Source organism: Thermobia domestica, chromosome 13 (genome assembly GCF_964235325.1).
Source record: "Thermobia domestica chromosome 13, izTheDome1.hap1.1, whole genome shotgun sequence".
Classification (NCBI taxonomy): Eukaryota; Metazoa; Arthropoda; class Insecta; order Zygentoma; family Lepismatidae; genus Thermobia; species Thermobia domestica.
In genome coordinates, this window is record NC_137466.1 from 216,558,755 (window position 1) to 216,578,516 (window position 19,762).

Consider the following 19,762-nt stretch of genomic DNA (forward strand, 5'->3'; position numbering starts at 1 on the left):
GTTTGGACATAATTAAGTGTACCTTGCCCCACTTTCGTTATTGTTGTTATTTAAGAGGCCTCCAAGATTTGGATGTTTGTGATAATGCAGCTTTCTTAGGTTGGAACACTGAACATTAGATATGTATTTTAAGTTCTTATCTAAATGAATATTTGGATACTAGTGTACAATTATATAAGGTAATACTATTAATAAAAATATAACTATGTTGGATTGGCAACGCTGTTATATTTTTTACCTTTAATTTTTATTGCAAAATGCGTCAAAAAGTTACTTGTCTATTTTTACTATACAAAATGTAACAATTTGAGTTGACAAGGTGACAAACACATAACTTCACACATTTTGTTATTTGTTTATTATATGATGCATTCAGAGACAATGGAGTCAAGGCAAAGTTTTGGTGAATTTGGGACTTCTTTCGACTTTAAAATCTCTATCTGAAGCTCCTTTAAGAACTTAAACGATTCTTGTCTAGATATTACAAATACCATTGTGATAAAATAAAAAGAAAATATAACTTTTCCGTTGAATTAAGCGATCGTACAAACTCTATGGCTCTTAATCTCACAACTCTGGCTATTGAACTTGATTCCCTTGTGCTCTGAACACTGCATATATTTTCATATTTCATTTTGATCAGTTAGGTTAGCGATTTGCAGATGATATGGTGCTTTTGCAGAAATTGAAGAAAAAATCAATATAATGTTAGAAATCGTGAGGAAGGATTAAAAAGAATATGAAAATGAAAATATATGTTAGAAAGGCGAAATACATGGTGATTGAAACGAAGAAATCGGTGTGTAATATGGAAGTAGGAGAGAAGAAAATAGAACAGCTGACTGGATAGTATTATTAGTGATGATATCAAGTGTGACGCGAAATAAAAGCAAGTATAGGAATGGCGAAAGAAGACTTTAAAAGAAAGAGTTGAGAAAAAAAGACTTATATAATGCTTTGTGTGGGTTACAAACATGAGCATTATACAAGAAAGATTAAAAACGATTGGAAGCTTTCGAAATGTGGATGTGGAGAAGAATGGAAAGAATTAGCTGGGCCGAGCTGAAAAAGATTCAGATTGTGTCAGAAATGGTCGTGAAGAAAGGAACAATTTTATATGTTATTAACTGGAGGAAGAGAAACTGGTTCGGACATTGGTTAAGAAGACAATGTATCCTGAGGGACGTGCTAGAGGGCATGGGGGCAGGAAAGACAGAGAGGGCGCTAAGGAGACTACAATTACTAGACGATATCAAAACAGAGAAATCGTACATGGAAACGAATAGGTTAGCGGAAGATCATGGAGCATGGAAGCTTCTCAGTTGCGGCAAATGACCTTCCAAAAATGGCAGAATACCTATGATGATGAGGAGGAAATATATTCATCTTGACGTCCAGCGCACATATCTACGAGAACATTATCTGAAGAGTAGAACAAACATACATCATTGAATAACCGTTATAGGTTTTCCTTGCAGAAACTGAATATTTGTATCATCATCAAAATAAATACTCTGGCATTATTGACATGTCATTTAAAAAAAAAAATGGAGAACTTCTACGAAGTAAGATCGTTGCGCACCTTTGGGCGGCGGTTTGCTGATTCAGTCTCAAGCCATATTATTTTAGAGTTGGATCCATTCGTTTTTTAGAAGTTCGCTCTGCTTCTTTTACACTCTCACTCCATCATTTTCCCCATAATCATTCACAAAGGGCAGCACTCTGCTTTATTCAAACTTTTGCAATTGTGACATCTGTGACTTGGTTCAAATTCTTATTTCTGTTATCGTTGTTAATATGAGACATGTAAGATTATTAAACACGATTTTTCTTTGAAAGTTATTCTTTGTTTTGGAATGTCCGCATCGTCTCTGCAAGTAAGCAAGAAGAGACACTATATCTTTTAACATTTTATAATTTATCGTTCTTCAATCAGACAAATCTAACTACTACTTCTTTTTTATTTTGAAGAGGCACTTTTGCAAGTAGAATTTCCTAAGTTGCTTCTCTTGCTTCCTTTGGTAGAAACCTTCGAACTAAGGGAGTAAAGAGAGTTGGGTCCATTTTCTTTGGATCATTAGCTCCTGATATAAAACTCACAGCAAGGCCTACGAGGATAACTGTCATCACTCCTAGTCCTGTGTACCATAGATAAGACATCCTGTACAAAGGAAATACACCATCCCTAAAAAGAAACAACAAACCATAAGTCACGAATCTAATATCTAACAAATTGGATCAAAATTCAATATATTTTGAATGTGAGTACTTTTACACAATATCCTTACTTGCTTACAAGTAAAGGACATGAACCTGTCACCCGGACGTCCAAATCAAACGTAGTCCATTCGACAAACATAACAAAGATATGTTCATGCACAAAAAAATTAGGTGCCATAAACAACGGAGTAAGTCGCTGGGCCCATTTACCCTCTTAGCATAAAGAAAGTCGTTAACTCCCAGTAAAATACTTATTCTATGAACACTGTACATTGAAAAGTCATGTTTTATAGTTCATTGTCTCAGCATAAAACAACTTTCTAGAGCGCTATATATTAGGGCCCATAACTTACTTGAACAGGGAAAATTGGAAAAATGTCGGGAAAATTATTTCCAGAAATCCCTCCCATCAACTTTGAACCCCTTTTGAGTGGCTCAGAGTAAAAGTACGCAATCCAAATGTATCTCAAATAATAGTATGGGGGATAATTAATGTGTGTACCAAATTTTGTGTTGCTAGACAGAATAGGTATAAAGGAAAATAGTGTACTGGTATACAAGCTTTTCATACCTATTCCGTCTATCAATAAAAAACCAGGTACAAACATTTCTTATTTCCTATAGTATTTATCAAAATACATTTGAATTGCGTGCTTTTATCCGGGGCCACTCCAGAGGGTTCCAAAGTTTATGAGAGGGATTTCTAGAGGAGATTTTCCCGACAGTTTCCCAATTTCTCTATTCAAGTACGTTATGGGCCCTAATACATAGCACTTCTAGAAAGTTGTTTTATGCTGAGGCAATGAACTATAACCCATGACTTTCCAATGTACAGTGTTCATAGAATAAGTATTTCACTGGATGTTTACGACTTTCTTTATGCTAACAGGGTAAATGGGCCCAAGGAATTACTCCGTTGTCCATAGTACCTAATTTTATGTGCATAAACATATCTTTGTTATGTTTGTCAAATTGTTTGACTCGGATGTCAGGATGACTGGTTCATGTCCGTTCATTGTTAGTAGATTTATGGTCTCTCTGACGTGTTTAAGTGAAAATTACTTCAGGACAAGAAGTTCTAATAATTGTGAAACTACCTGTCATCTTACTTAGTCTGTTATTGCTTCACGTCCCAAGGACAATAAGAATAGATGTCAGTCATATTGAATGAATTCACGTAAGACTAAGATCCACATGAACATATGTACTTGTTTATCGTTTCGAGTGTAGCTTTCAGACCTTTCATGGTAATTGTCATATTGGGTTAGAAAAAGCTAGCAAATGGAGGTATATTAATGTACAAGGCATGTACCTACCTCCTAATGTACACCCACAACGTTCATTACGTTTATTGTTGCAACCTTCCTTATATGAGAGAGCGTGCTCAAAAATTTGAAATAAAAGTCAACAATCACCTTACAGAAAGTATTCCTTCTCAACGTATGGTTTGCAAAACACTGTTCATCTCAGGTATTAGGGAAGATCAAAGAATATATTGTATTTAAGTCTCTAACCTATGTGTCATTCCAGAAGTTATCATAGAAAACCAATTACTAGCATATATTAAAATCACCGGGGTTATACTGCAGTAGCATGCCCTGAATAAGACTTTTAGTAATTGTAAGAAGACGATATGTTAGAATTCGATTTGTCAAATCTATTTCACCTAATCAATATGAAAGCTTAAGAAGATTTACACAGAAGTATGTATCAGTTGCATTCGATATCATGACAGACTGTAACATTTCACTAAATGGGTATTGTACACTATTCATCTCCCTACCTTAAGGATACTTCGTAATATCAGTATTAATTCCATTCATTAAGTTATATGCAATGCAGACATAAAATAAAGCTGAATCTTTAATAAACGATTGAGAACAGATCAAACAAACATTTTCACTCACATGATCTGCTCTGTAATTAACGGATGACTGATGATGGAAATATTAGCCAATTGTAAAACTTCTGGTGCACAACCTTCCAGAGAGGTAGGCTTTTCGGGAAATATTATCTGCTTTGAGGCTACAGCTGCTTGGGTACCTAGAGAAGTCCATGCTACCAAGATCATAGCAGTAACACCCCCGATCAGTGCTCCCTGTAAAGAACATGAATTTGATACACAGTAAACAATCTCTCATGTATTATCGATACTGTGTGATACACATAAATGTATAATGTTGTTAGATTATTTCTAAAATCTACTAGCTCCTAGTATTACAGACCCATTTGTTAAATTTTAAATCTACTTAATAATTTTAATTTTGTTTTAATAATTTTACAATAATTAATATTGTGATGACAAGGTAATAAATCATGTTTTCAGAAGTGTTAATTCAAAAATAAAGTTTCCAATTTGAACCCCAATTAAAACCCGATTATTTCTAAAATCTACTAGCTCCTAGTATTACAGACCCATTTGTTAAATTTTAAATCTACTTAATAATTTTAATTTTGTTTTAATAATTTTACAATAATTAATATTGTGATGACAAGGTAATAAATCATGTTTTCAGAAGTGTTAATTCAAAAATAAAGTTTCCAATTTGAACCCCAATTAAAACCAACGGACAGCTACAAGTAGCAGGCTACAAAATCAGGTGGCGCGGGTGTGTGAGACTTGGCGCCAGTGCCGCCGGGTTTATTCTAAACAATAACTGCTTTGCTTGTTATTCTCTCCTAAATCTTCCCAAGTAATTTCACAATTCATATTTAATGCTTTTAACTTACGTACAGGCTCGGTGCTTAAGGGAATATTAAACTCCGATCCAGTCACTTATAGCTATATGGTTACGAGACTCGTCTTCGACGCGGATGATTCAGATTCAATTTCCGACAGGAGCTCATGTAGTCTGAAACTCACCTTAAGCTGCAGATCAACGTCTCATATAGCCTGGGTGCTGGAAGGGACACTAAACTCCGATTCAGTCTAGAATTTAAGGTTTGATTTCATAAAGTTGACTAATAACATAAAGGTGGAAATGGTATGCACAACCCTGAAAAAGTTTGTTACTATTATATGTTTCTATTCTACTGTTACAATTAAAGGCACGAAATTGGTATATGTGGCTTCTTGCTTGACGAAAAATGGATCATACCATTAAACAGATATATAGTAAGACATTTTTAAACAACTACATACATAGTCATGAAATTTAGTACATTGATGCTACTGAATATGAAGTAATCCAACATAACATTCATTTGCACGAGTTTTGGAAACTTTACCTCAAAACGGATTTAGGATTTTAAATGTCTTTTATGTTTCTTATCATCATCATCATTATAGGTATTCTGCCTTTATTGGCAGGTCACTTGCCGCAGCTGAGAATATTCCATGTTCCACGGTCCTCCGCTAACCTCTTCGTCTTCATGTATGTTCTACCTTTTTTAATATCATCCATTATTTGTAATCTCCTTCGCCCCTCCCTCTCTTTCCCGCCACCATACTCTCTAGAACGTCCCCATGATACAATTTCTTGTTAGGCAATGTCCCAACCAGTTTCTCTTCCTCTTCGTAATAATATCTAAAAGTGTTCTTTTTTCATCCACAATTTCTAACACTCTCTCATTCGTTTTCCTCTCGACCAAACTAATTCTTTCCATTCTTCTCTACACTCACATTTTGAAGGTTTACAGTCGATTTTCATCACTTTTACGTAATGTCCACGTTTCCGCCCCATACAGTACAACACTCCACATGAAATATTTTATGAGTTTTTTTTCTCAACTCTTTATTCAAGGTGACACAAAACAGACTTTTCTTCCTCCTAAACACTTCTTTCGTCATTCCTATCTTTAGTTTTATTTCACGTTCGCATTCCATGTCATTACTAAGAATAGTACCCCGATATCGAAAACTATCCAGTTGTTCTATTTTCTCCCTTCCTACTTTTATATTTGACACAGGCCACTTCGTTCCAATCAACATGGCTTTTGTCTTTGTAACATTTATTTTGATCCCATATTCTTAAAAGCCCTTTCTCATTTTTTCTAACATTTTATTGATTCGATTTAAGCGCCATAATGTCTGCAAATCTTATGCATCTAATCATTCTACCTCCTACCGATATGCCATCATCATCATATATGCTCTTTTTCACTATCTCTTCTAGATAGACATTAAATAGTGTTGGCGACAAGCAGCATCCTTGTCGAACTCCCCTTCCAATTTCACTCTCTTCCGTCAGTTCTTCCCCTATCATTACACTTACTTGTTGGTTCATGTATAAGTTTCTTATGAGTCTTCTATCTTTTCATTCCAACTTTATCTTGGTTAGAACTCCTAACAACAATTCCCAATTCACGCGGTCAAAACACTTTTCTATATCAATAAATACAACATACACCTCTTTCCCTTTTTCTATAAATCTTTCAGCGATCGCCCTTAATAATCCTATTGCATCTCTTGAGCCCTTGCCTCTTCTGAACCCGAATTGTTCCTCCTCAACTTCTTTATTTGCTCTTTCATATAACCATCTGTTCAGTATTCGGAGCAAAATTTTAGCTGCATGAGATATGAGACTAATAGTTCTATAATCCTCACACCTCTTTGGGTTCAATTTCTTAGCCATCGGTATCATGATCTTTTTCAGAAAGTCTTTTGGCCATTCTCCTGTTTCATATATTTCATTGCATAGTCGGAACAATTCTTTCTTTCCCTTGTCTCCTATATTTTTAATGAATTCAATTGGTATGTTATCTATTCCGGTTGCCTTTCCATTCCTAATCTCGGATATAGCCTTTTCAAACTCATCCCGAAGAATACTAAATCCTTTATCATCCTCGCCTACTTCATTTTCTACTTCAACATTTAGGCTACACGGTCTATCCCTACTCTCATATAAGTCTTCAATGTATTCTTTCCACTTTCCTGCGCCCTTATTTCTCTCGCTGATTACCTTCCCATTCTTATTTTCTACTGGCATCGTAATACCCCCTTCTTTCCTCCGAAATTCCATAGATTTTACCTCCTAGTACATTTTCTCATATTTCCCAACTCTTTCTAATTCTGCTATGTCCCCGCATTTTCTTTTGTAAAACTCTTCCCTCGCTCTGTCTTTTTCTCTTCGTAATTCATTATTTAACTTTCTGTACATCTTTCTGCCCTCTTCTGTATCAACCTGTTTCAACATCTTCCTCTCCCTCATTTTCTGCAACATCTGCTCGGTAACCTATGGTTTCTTAGCAGTTTTGTGTTCACGGTAACCTACTGCCTCTTCTGCAGTCTGCTGTAAGCAACGTTTAATGTTCCCATCGTGCGTTGCTACCTGCACCTATTCTTTCCTCGTTTCAACATTTTTCTTCGACTTTTAACGAAAAGATTTCTCATTTCCTCGTTTTTCAACTTTTCAGTATTCAATACTTTGTTACCTACTTTTCTTCTGCCTACATTTTTCAGTTGAATATCAACTTCGGCCAGCACAAGATTATGATCAGAGAAGATATCAGCCCCGGGAAGGGTCTTCGCGTTTTTTAAGCTATTCCGATACCTGTCCTGAATAATAACATAGTCTATCTGATATCTTCCGCCGTCTATTGGTGATTTCCATGTATTCTTCTGTTCTAGGGCGATTGAACCAAGTGTTAAGAATTACTAGTGAATTCCGTGTACAGAAATTCACCAGTCCCTCTCCCCTTTCATTTCTTTCGCCTAAGCCGTATTTGCCTACGACATTACCTTCCTTTTTGCTCCCGCAATTGAATTGAAATCTCCCATTAGAATTATGCATACACTCTTCTTCTCCCTATCTATAATTTCTTCTATTTTCTCATAAGTTTCCTTTACTTCTTCAGTTGCATGCGAAGTCATCGGTGCATATGTGTGTATCACCACTAGATAATTCGCTTTCCCTTTAAGTCTTAACATCATAACTCTATCATCAATAAATTCTACTTTCACTACCTTCTCCTTTAAGCGTTTTCCAAGAATTATTTCTACACCATCATGACCGCCCTTTTCATTACCTGAGTAAAACATTCTATATCCTTCACTGTTCAATACCCCATTACCTTCACATCTAACTTCACAAACGCCTACCAAATCTAAATTATGTTTTTTTTCATTTCTTCTTTAATATTTTCTAATTTTCCTCCCTGTAACATAGTACGTACGTTCCATGTCCCTATCCTAAACCTCTTGCTCTTCCTTGTCTTTCCTTCTCTGTCTGTCTTCCCCTTATTATTACTTTCCCTTCCAATAGTCCTTCTCAAGCCATCCTCCTCCCCGAGATCCGAATGGGGGAATATTTTCTCTCCGGAACTACATTTTGACCTGCGAAAGACCATTGTTCATATGTACTTTTTTTGCTGCCAGCAAACTAGGGAAAATAGAGTGGCGGTTTCGCGTTGCCTTCCACCCCGCAGTATCCCAGCCATAAAAGTCACTCTGACCACGCCTGGGACTAATGTCCAAATTGGCATACCAATCACTATGATTTCCGCTAACTTGGCTACTGGAGAACTCCAGCCTGGAGAACACTCTTCGTCTGGTTAGTCCATTTAGACCAATTCGGTAGGGTGGACCTTCTGGTAGTGAACTTCCACCGACACAGCTTTAAATTTCACTGTAGAACGCAATCCTCTCCACCTGACACATGTGTGTCTTTGTAAAGGTGGTGTTTATCGGGGAGGATATTCCTTATAAATCTTTGAATATAAAATCATGTAATTGTCTATGTGTAAGCTTCTTCTCGTAGAGGATATGACTATCTAATTTATTTGCACGACTTTTAAAATTTCATTTCCGAGGAGCAGAGAAAACAGAAGGATATTTAATTATAAGAATTATTAACATATGTTTCCACTGAAAATTTGGGAATTACACATAATAATAATCTTCATAAGTATCTGCTTGTGATAATAATAAACTAACTAGCTGAACCTGCGCTCTCTACACTGCGCATCATTCACATATGAACATGAATCTTCTTACCAATCCTCACAACATATGTACATATCCCATTACAGACATAAGTGAAGGACATCTTTATAAAAATTTGCAAGGGATATCACAGAGGGGACATTTTTTTAAGTATTTCGCACTGTTTGCAAGATATAAGCCTACTTCCGGTTGGAATTTCTAATGCATTTATGTTCACTGTTTTCTTTCTTCTTGCATGCAGTACGTAATAAGCAAATACATTACACAAACAATTAATTGTGATGTCAATGATGCATAGTGTTCATTGGGCAAAACACTCCAAACATCAAAGATTCATCTTAGACTAGAGAAATAGTTATCCTTCGGTTTCCATCATCTGGCAATGATACAAACGCCTGAGAGATATGCAACCCGTATATACAATATGTTGCCATGTGTCTCGTAATGTATAATTCGTAGGATATGACGATTTACTTTTTTTAATATTTCAAAACTTCCAGTGTACCCCTAAAAATGTAATAATGAAATAACGGCCATGTTTTTTTTTATAATTTTCAATTAGAACTTTATAATTTATACAAAATTGGAATGAGAGTTCCTCCGTGGCTAAGCGGTTACGTGCCTTTGGCGTGGGAGGTCCGGGTACGATTCCCGGAGGGCGCTCATGTGTTTCGGATTCCACGTTAATCAGTAGGTCCACGTCTCGTATAGCCTCGCTGCTGAAAAGGGACGTTAAACTCAAAATCAACTCAATCAACTCAACAAAACTGGAATGCACCATTGAAAACAGCACGATTCATAAAATTTCCCCTTTTTTAGTTCTTGTAGCTTTCAGCACCTTTATTGTCCCTTTTTTCTCGTTTTCTAAAAATTTGGATAGAACAATATGTTTTATTTTCAACCTAGTTTACACATAACATACCATAAATTTAGACGCAATCTTCAGGGATTTGCTAGGGATAAATTCGAAGTGAATTTGCGAAACAATCCTGACATAGAAACCTTTGCAATGTCATCTGAACTTTCTGTCCATGTGCTTACAAGATATAGTTTCCGTTGAAGTCAAACGAAGTTTCTCCATACACAAGGATCTCTGAGCCCCAAGCGACAGAAACTAATATTCGAAAACATAGGAATTTTGTGCATAATCAAGTACACCCAGTTTCTGAAGACCTAGTAGTATGTAATGGTTTCTCAAGACACAATATTCCTAAGCTAAAGTTTTTTTTTCTTTTTTAATACCGAGTTGGTTTTAACCACAATTTTATTACAAGAATGTTGAAGTTGTACAAGTTTGAGATTAAAAAAGACAATTTTGCAATTTATGCCAAAGGTTTAAAGCAAAACTTTTACCAATATTTGCTGGTGTAATGAAAGAAGAACGTTCATGTAACTATATACTATAGCATTTAATAGTGATACCTTATTAGCGCCTTTTTTGAATGATTTTTTAGCAACTTTTATTCTATTTTTCCTATCATATTTTTGCACATTAAAATTCGATTCCTAGAAATTATATATTACAATAGTTCCTGATATTGTGATATATATATATATAAAATAAAGTATATGATAATGGCTCAGCCTTGATTTCCACTCAGTACATCTGCCTGCTTGTAAGAATATACAAGAGCTACCTCACAAATTTATTATGAAAGTGGTGAATATTAGTCGTGTTGTAAAAGTACAATGCACAGCCACGTTTCAAACATCCATCCTTCAACTAAAATTCCTATTAATTGAAGTTTCAAACAAAGCAATATACAGTATATCGAAGTTAATTTCATTATGTTTGGAATAAATTCCTATCGTAAGCCTATCATTATAATGATTTAATCAGGAAATGACATCTTAGTATATATATATATATATATATATATATATATATATATATATATATATATATATAGACCCATTACAGAAATACTTCCACCCTCTAAGCAATACTAAGATGTTATTACCACATGCATTTAGGGATCCCAGTAATGCATAAGAACTGGCCTAAGTAGTCAGTCAGTATAAGGAGTCTAAAGGTAAACGCCAATATTTATATGCGTTTTAGAAAATTCAGATCGTGTGCTGGTATATATTTGTTTGATGGTGTTCACGGCTGCACTGACGTATCCTAATGCAAGTGTGCTAAGACCAGTGTCAACAGGAGAGAAGTTGACACATCGCCAACAAAAATGTAGTGAAGGACAAATGGCGATTTTGAATGTTAACTTACGAATATAGGTTCATACAACATGCACGATTTAACAGTTCACTACTCAAAGCACCATAGTCAAATAAATACCATATCTTCTATGATTGCCATAATTCTTAGCACCATAAAATTCATCTTCCTCGATCCTCTCCAGTGTGGATGAGAATTTACCTCAATCGTGTAATTTTGTTCAGCTCAGTTACATATCTTTGCTACTTCTCGAAGAACCGCTATGTGACATTTTTGTTCAAAATGAGTTATGCCGTGCAAACTTACCTGAATGCTGACAGGCAGTGTCCCTTTTAGTATGATAAGTGAATATCAAATTGTTTCGCCACAGTAAAAAAAATAACAGATTGAAATTACAGGCTTCAACTTCTCATCACGTACGTATTGATCCTCAATGTGCTTATAAAGGCGCAAAAGATAAACCCACATGTGCTAGGTAAACACAAAAAAGTAATAGAATATTGTTGAAGCAAGCTACAACAATGTCCAGTGAATAATATACTCAGAACCAATTTAAGTATATTTTTCAATTGTTTCCGTGTATATTTTCAACATTTCAAGTTGAGAATGTTTTTTGCTTCTCGTGAAAAGTTGTAGTCTTAACAACATAGCGGTTGTTCAAGCTGCTGCGATTGATTGTTATGTTAAATCACTGTGTATAAAATGAATTACCTTGTAGGTATTAACTAGACAACTTTCCAAAATATAGTACTAGTGCGATTTTAGCTTTTCATTTTTAAGAAATCCAATAGTGATATTTTATGTAATAGAAAACGCTACAGAAGTTGAGACATATACCAATTCAAAGATATCATGGATTGAAGAAAATGCTATGCTTGACGGTCAATTCTCAAGTGCTGTTTTTGAGAAAATCGGTTCTTTATCACGCTAGAAGTGTGTCGTTCGTCGAAAATAACAGTACTTATTTTCAGCCAAGAGATTGTTTGTTTATTTATTCATTATAAATGGAAAAATGTACACTGTTAATTAGCATATTGTATCCCTTGTTATGTTTTCTTGTCAATGTTGATACAAATACACGTAATAATGATACAGAAATTTCTAACACCGACTCACATACTCCTTGTAAGAAAAAGTGTTCATTCGTATGTTGTTTTAGTTTTCCTTTCAGCTTTAAAGTTATATGAGATGTGCATCTACAGTATAAGGTAGAACACAAACCATCGTAATGTGCTCAATATAAATTTTCACCGGGTATCTAAACATGGATGCTTGCGCTAGTCATCAGATTAATGAGGGGATCTATGAGGAAAAGCTTTAAGAGATATTAAAGAAAACATTTTATATTCTACTTGCAACTTTTGTTGTACTTGTGTATACACCTAAGAAAAATAAGTTTTATTAACACTTTAGAGTCGGCAGTGTACCTACCAATTCATTTGCCCAAGGAAAGAACATCCCTAACGAGAACAATCCTAGCAAAGCACCTGCTGTTATTCCTGATAAACTCTTCGATAACTAGGAAAGAAAGGATGCTTCTATTATCTGTCAAACTAATCTATGCTATGATAATTCATATTTTATCCATATTACATACAGGGTGGCTCAAAAGTAGATGTACAACATCGTACTGATCTGCATATGACAATTTATATAATTTCTTATTGTTATCCATACACATATTGACTTAATTTCTTTTACTGTTAATTCTTAATTTCTTTTCAATTATACATTAAGCTTGGAACAGACCGAAGAAAAAATTCATTATTTTAATAAATTAAAATATCATACTTGACCAATGCAGAGTGTGTATCTACTTTAGGCCCAACTTGTATAATTTAATTGTTGATCCTTTAATACGAAATGACACAACTCAAACTTACCCAGGTTACCCAGGAGATTGTTTTAGTGAAGAGAGAATTTTATTTGCACCACGGGACAGACGATGTGCACCTTCACATGCGATACTTTTACACAACATCTTTTTGAATTTACTATCATTTTCAACATTATATTTCGACAAGACACACATTTGAGTTGTATCACATTTCTATTGACAGAATAGATAATGCTATGTGAGGCATTCAATAACAACGTTTTCTTTCTAAAAATTTATGAATAATCCTTAATTGTACGATAATCACAGCTAATATGAAGCATTCTTTATCTATGGTTTAATTTATACGTTGTATAAAGATATAAGTATTCTGTCGTAATTGAGAAATCTTTGCCAAATAAAATATAAATATCAAAATTCAACGCTCTGAATTAGAAGGGAAAATAAGAGGCAACTGCATTTCCCATTTTACAAACACAATACTCGTAATACGAAATATTGTATGATCATGTGGAATGCTAGAAAAAAATATACTATCGAAACACAAAAGCCTGATTATTCATATATTATGTTTGGTAATATCCAGCTAGCAAACACAGTCAAAAATTCTTATGATAAATAACACGTAAAATGCTAGAAATGTGGTATGAAGGATATAAGAAACTAATATGAATCACATGTTTACTTTCAAACTTCTTTGCATTCAAAATCCCTTTTTACTTCCAATGATGCTATTTAATATTTTCCCCTCAATACTAAGAAATGAAAGAATGCACGAAAATAACAACTAAAGTTTGAACAACTAGGAAAAGTGAGGAGGTAGAATAATCCCAATGACGTATAGCTATCTGGATAATAGAACAAATTCATACTGCGGATATGAAAATCATGGTCATCTAAAATTAAGAGAAAATTTTTCTCCATTTTACTTTAGGTGTATTTGTACCTGTAAAACAAATCCTAGTTTTTCTACAACAAATACCGCAGCTACGCATATTCCTCCAATGATCACTACCATCACTTTCATAATGAAACTAGCCGTGGCTTCTGAGATGTTTCTCCTCAATGGTGGCCTCACAAAATCCTCCATGATCACTCCCGCCATTGAATTCAATCCTGTAGACATCGAGCTGAGAAAATAAAATCGAAAGAACCTATTCAAACGACAATTGCTAAATCATTAATTTATGTACTTACTTTACACAAGAACTGAAACATTATCAAACTTGTCACTTCGGGACTTTTCTACATATTACTGACTTAAACATGTGGTTTCATATTACCTTTTACGTAGGATATAGCAACGGATTTCTGAAGCATATACTTAACTAAACCATAGAGTTATATAAACGATTTATTTGAAAGTATGACTAATTACAAGTGAATTATTGCTTTTCGATTAGAGGCAGAACCATACGATGACCAATTTTGAGTAATATGTATCCAAGTCAAAATATATAAAATATAAGAAAAAAAAAATACAATAAAATAGAAACTAATCACACCAAGGGTACTACGAAATTAACAAAATTCCGTATTAAAGTTAAGTACAAATCAAATCTTCGACATCTATTACGTGTTGATGATTGCAACACATGAAAGTACAGTCACATATATAATGTTTAACTCAGATACGGGAAAAGAAAATGACAGATACGGAACATTTTATATTATAATTGAATGACTTCAATATACATGTACACATAGAATAAAATAAGATAAATTTTAATTTTAGTTTTCAAACGGGCACTTTTGAAATAATGAAAATATTTACTTAAACCCACAAACAAACATGACACAAGAAAGTACGAACAGTAAAATAACTGCAAGAAATACTGTATTCTTTACTGCACTGCTTTCACGACATGGAACAAAATAAGGTATCAACAGCTAAGACTCACAATTACTGCATGCTGAAGTGTGGTTGAGTACAACACTTTATCAAAATATTATATAACATATAGCTTGATAAATGCTCAGAATGGCGCAAGACTTCTCTTGAATTACCTAGTGGTATGTCGCGGAAAAATATATATTGATCCGTTTTTGTGACAACTGAGTAAAGTAACTACAAAACTAAAGTTTATAAGATAATACCAGGAAAGATGAATGGTGCTGCAGAAATGGATGTTTCATACGTTTGAATAATCTTGAGTAAAATAGTGCAGTAAAAAAAGCCTTTGAGAACATGTCCATACAACTTTCCACATTCATTTCACTCCATTTGTAAATATTTTGACCACTAAATTATGTTGATGTTGTAATAAAGATATTAACCATAAGTCTTAACTACGAAAAAACTGTGTGTATGACAAACTACTTTGATATATTTCTAAGTTCGCTCCGAAAGAAGAGTGTGTTTGTGCTGCAGGAAAGAAGTGCTGTCTTTACTATGTAACTTGTATCTCTTGTTGTACGAGTACTACAAAACTGGAAAAGTCCTTCAGCTATGGAAAGACGCCTTATGTTCAACAATTGGGCTGTTGTGATTGAAATGTTCGAGTGGTTTGTCATATTAAAAGGTTAACGCTCTACACGATTAGTCAAATTAGTATTCGGCTTCAAAAAGACGCTTTTGATATCGGTCAATCAACAATTTGATTTTATGGTATAACAAGTCTGGGGTCTATGTTGAAAAGAAGTTGTTACTGCCATCGAGTAAGGTTTTAATTACCAATAAATAGTAGAGATGATGAAGGCAGTGTTAATCTGTGGGAGAGAGATGATAAGAATAAAGCTACTGTCCTAGTGGGTGTGCAACAGTAGAATTCTATATCCATTGAATATTTCTGTATTCTTGTGGCAAAAAAGTTTGTGGAACATTTAAATTCAGCGCTACAACTGTACACAATAATGGCTTTATCTCGACGAAAAAAGGGGTGGTGAATCATCTCCAATGTTCCTGCAAGAACGGCATCTGTGAGTAAGAGATTCCTCAGGTTCCTCAACCACGTTCCAACTATTGTCATCATCATTTTTGATTACCCTAATACATCATTTGTTCTATTAGAAGTGACAACTCAAAGCAGGAATCCTTCCCGATTCCACTCTGCAGAAAAAAAATACATATTTTCAGACGGCGATTCCTTTTCGCAGGTGTCAATTCAGGTGGCATCTATGAATTCAACGTTTAAACTTATTGACTACGTAGAGCCGCCAAAATACTGTGGTATACAAGAGGCTCCAGTGATCATATTTCATTGTTGTGTCGCCTGCACGAAATTTCACAAACGGACAGCGTAGGGTGCATTCATTCAAGTTCTCAAGCACAAATACAGTTTTGATATCTTTCGCAGCTTGGTGTGAATTAGTGGAGGAAGTCCCTCTCAGTTGCATGTTGTATATGGTTTACTTTCGCACTCTGTTCAGTAACACGTTCAGAGACTGGGTACCTTGTCTTATTTCAAACATATACGGACTTTTTAAAATTGTACAAGTTACGACAATCAATCTATTGGTTACGTTTCAACAAGCCGTAAAACCGTGTCATTTCAGTATATCAAAACTAATAATAAACAGTAGCACACATTCCGTCCGTGATAAATGTGAAATGGTAGAATTTAATACCCGTTCTACTTATTGCTGACGGAGTAATAATTTCTTTCGATATTTTTATTAATAATATCTGGAATATAAAACTTTGTGCTACATTTATGTTGTAACTCATTTAACTTACGTCTCATTATTTCAAGTATACAGGTATATATATAATGTAATTGAGAGCCAACTATCTCGAATCATAATTCTACTCTAAGCGCATAAAACTTTCTACTTCAGTACTGTGGAAATATAACTCTTTCCTACTGTATAGTTTGTAATTGAGTGTACGTACTTGCATTTTCTTGGCTTAAATACATTTCCTATATTTTATGAATTCTAAAATGAAAATTACACTTAACATTTCTTACCTTTAACAAAATAGAACTATGTTAATTTTGAGCCGAAACTCATAAAGAATCAGCAACAAGCCAAACATAGATTCTCAAGTTTTACCTCAGTGATGCACTGAAGATCCCTGCAACGAACATTCCTGGAAGTCCAGGAATTGATCTGGCGATGTCCATCACAAAATATGGCACCAACTGATCGGATTTCGTTATAGCCTATTTAAAACAATACAGCATAATATTATCGCAGAAGAACAGGATAATCAAATAGAAAATTGTATGAATTTCGAGATACAAAATATAAAAAAATCAAATGAAATCTTTAAGATTTACATTCCACGATTATGCCGGTTAGCCTAAGGGAGACGGTGATTATGAGAAATGAATGAAATAGTAAAATGCAGAAAGTAGGAGGAAACAGGAGAACCCCGAGAAAACCCACGATGACGGTGTTTGTCCACCACAATATCCACACGGCGCGAGTTGGGACCGAACGATGGACCCCAAGCATCGGAGAAGAACGCTCTACCACTAAGCCACCGCCCTAACACATCCAAATTATAATCATTTGATTATGTACTACTGAACTTTTAATTTTGTAATTCATTTATAGGAGTACCAAACCGACCTATAAATAATTTATAAATTCCTATAATATCTGAGCTTTCATTTTTTATTAGCCATATTTTTCAAATCATTTTAGCTAAGTGATTCTATAGCTTGCGTTGACATCCCTTGTAACAAATTAACGTTAATTTCTAGATTCCCGGCATGTGTCACAATAAAAGCAGATGAATAACAAGGGAACAAAAAATAAGCCTGTTTAGAAGCGTTACGATTAGGTTGGAAATGGGATTAATTTTAAGTTGATTACTTCCTTGACAATTATGGCATTTCTATTAAACTATTCACTATTTTAGAATAATCTGAAAAAATAATAATTTATACGAATGGAAGCAAAATATATTCAGAAACTATATAAAAGTACTAAGCAACCTAACAACAAAGGTGCTCTATATGAAAACATATGAAGATAAGAAGGTGATATTATGGGCTAAACTTGAATGTGTGCTTGATTATATGCGTAAAGTAACTGGCGTAGATAACATGCTTAATATTATATGATATAATAAAATAATATGATATATTTAAAGAATTGATTTAATTTACAAGTGTTATTGTATGGTATGCACGTACCTTTCTCATGAGTGGATCACAGTCATGATAAGTCGCATATATGAGAAGTCCAGTATAACAACTGATGGACACAATTGCAAGAATTCCAATGGCAAGGATCAGCACTGCTCTGAAATTCAAGTGACAATTGGAAACTTCAAATTTTATGCATTATTAATGAGCAACCTTTAAGAAGTGAACAATGTTGGGAATTATCTGTACTTATTTATATTTATACATATAATTTAAACTTAACATAGATTAATTGTTATAGGATGGAAAATAAGAGTTTCATTTCCATATTTAACCTTCTTTTTACCAACTTATATGGTTCACATTATTTACAGAGTTGGGTACAAATGCACCTCACAAATAAATTACTGTTTTTAATAAAAATGTTTAATTATTATAATATATAAATGTAATAATGGAATTTTTATTGCATAATTAATGTTTCTACACATAAAATAATGTAATATATTCGTCAGCTCACAAATATTGTATAGTTTGTATTTTCTGTAAAAAAAAGCAGCATGTTAATGTTTCTCTGCAAACAAACAAGATTCCAATACTGTTACAAAATTACTTTCCTATTATATATTTAAATACAGAAACATGCAAGATTTTATTCTTATCATCACAAATACTAACAATCTTCTTCGTTGAGTGCTCTTTGCAAACAGAAGTGCTACAAACATCATATTTTGTTCGAACCTTTGTATCCGTGGAGCGAAAACAATTTACTCACTTTTCTTTGTTCAATTCAACAGTAATATTTTTTTTCGCTCCACGGAGAAGAGAGGTACAAGTGTTCTATTATCATTTATTACTACATTTCCATGTTTATGCATGATAGTTGCTTAATAGAAACAATTAACTATGAAAAGCAAGCTAAAATGACCTACCACCTAGTGGTCTTTTAGGGGAAACAATGCATATTTAAAAAGTAACAAGATTTACCAAGTGAGGTATACTAGTACCCTACTCTAATAATTTGTAAATATTAAGAAAAGAATACATTTAGTACAAATGGCTTCTACGTAAAAAATTGATACAAATAAATAAATGAAGCCGCTGAATCTCGTCCTTGTAGAAATATTTTTACAGCAGTAACAACAAAATAATTAGCACTAACATGGGTTTGCACCCCACTTTACAAAAAGAAGGTTAAAGTGCTCTAATAACTGAACTCAAAAACATAAGTTCTTTGCTTGTTTTGTATATTTAAGAAGTTATCATCTAACTTTGTTTTTGTAATGTCATTTGAGAAGAAAAACTACATATTATGAATAGTATTTTAAACTAATTGAAACAAAGAAGCTCATCCACGAGGATTTCCGTCACTCTGTCCCAGAATGGCGTTACATATTAGATGTTTAACCAATGACATAACTAAGGGGAAAAAAAGGGGCTTGTATCCATGGCGCCGGATTGGGGGTCGCAAAATTGGACAAATATTTATTTTCACTATAAAGCAAAGAAATGTGTGTCAGCAAACTAAAGATCATAAAAAAGATATCTGAGAAACTTAAAAGAACAACAATAACTCATCAACCTTAAGATCATATCCATAGAGCATAAGC

General features: G+C 34.0%; 1 protein-coding gene across 2 annotated transcripts in view; it reads right to left on the reverse strand.

Moving 5' to 3' along the window:
• Nucleotides 1–208: 208 nt before the first annotated feature.
• LOC145669023 (sodium-coupled monocarboxylate transporter 1-like) overlaps nt 209–19,762 on the reverse strand; it is a 56,034-nt gene continuing 36,480 nt past the window's right edge. For both annotated transcript variants that reach the window (XM_081737363.1, XM_081737362.1), the window contains 6 exons: nt 18,201–18,309; nt 17,110–17,219; nt 14,063–14,246; nt 12,711–12,797; nt 4,128–4,318; nt 209–2,185 (listed from right to left, as the gene is read on the reverse strand). In XM_081737363.1, coding sequence (XP_081593489.1) covers nt 1,996–2,185; nt 4,128–4,318; nt 12,711–12,797; nt 14,063–14,246; nt 17,110–17,219; nt 18,201–18,309 — 871 coding nt within the window. In that variant the 3' untranslated portion in view covers nt 209–1,995. The remainder of the gene's footprint in view (nt 2,186–4,127; nt 4,319–12,710; nt 12,798–14,062; nt 14,247–17,109; nt 17,220–18,200; nt 18,310–19,762) is intronic.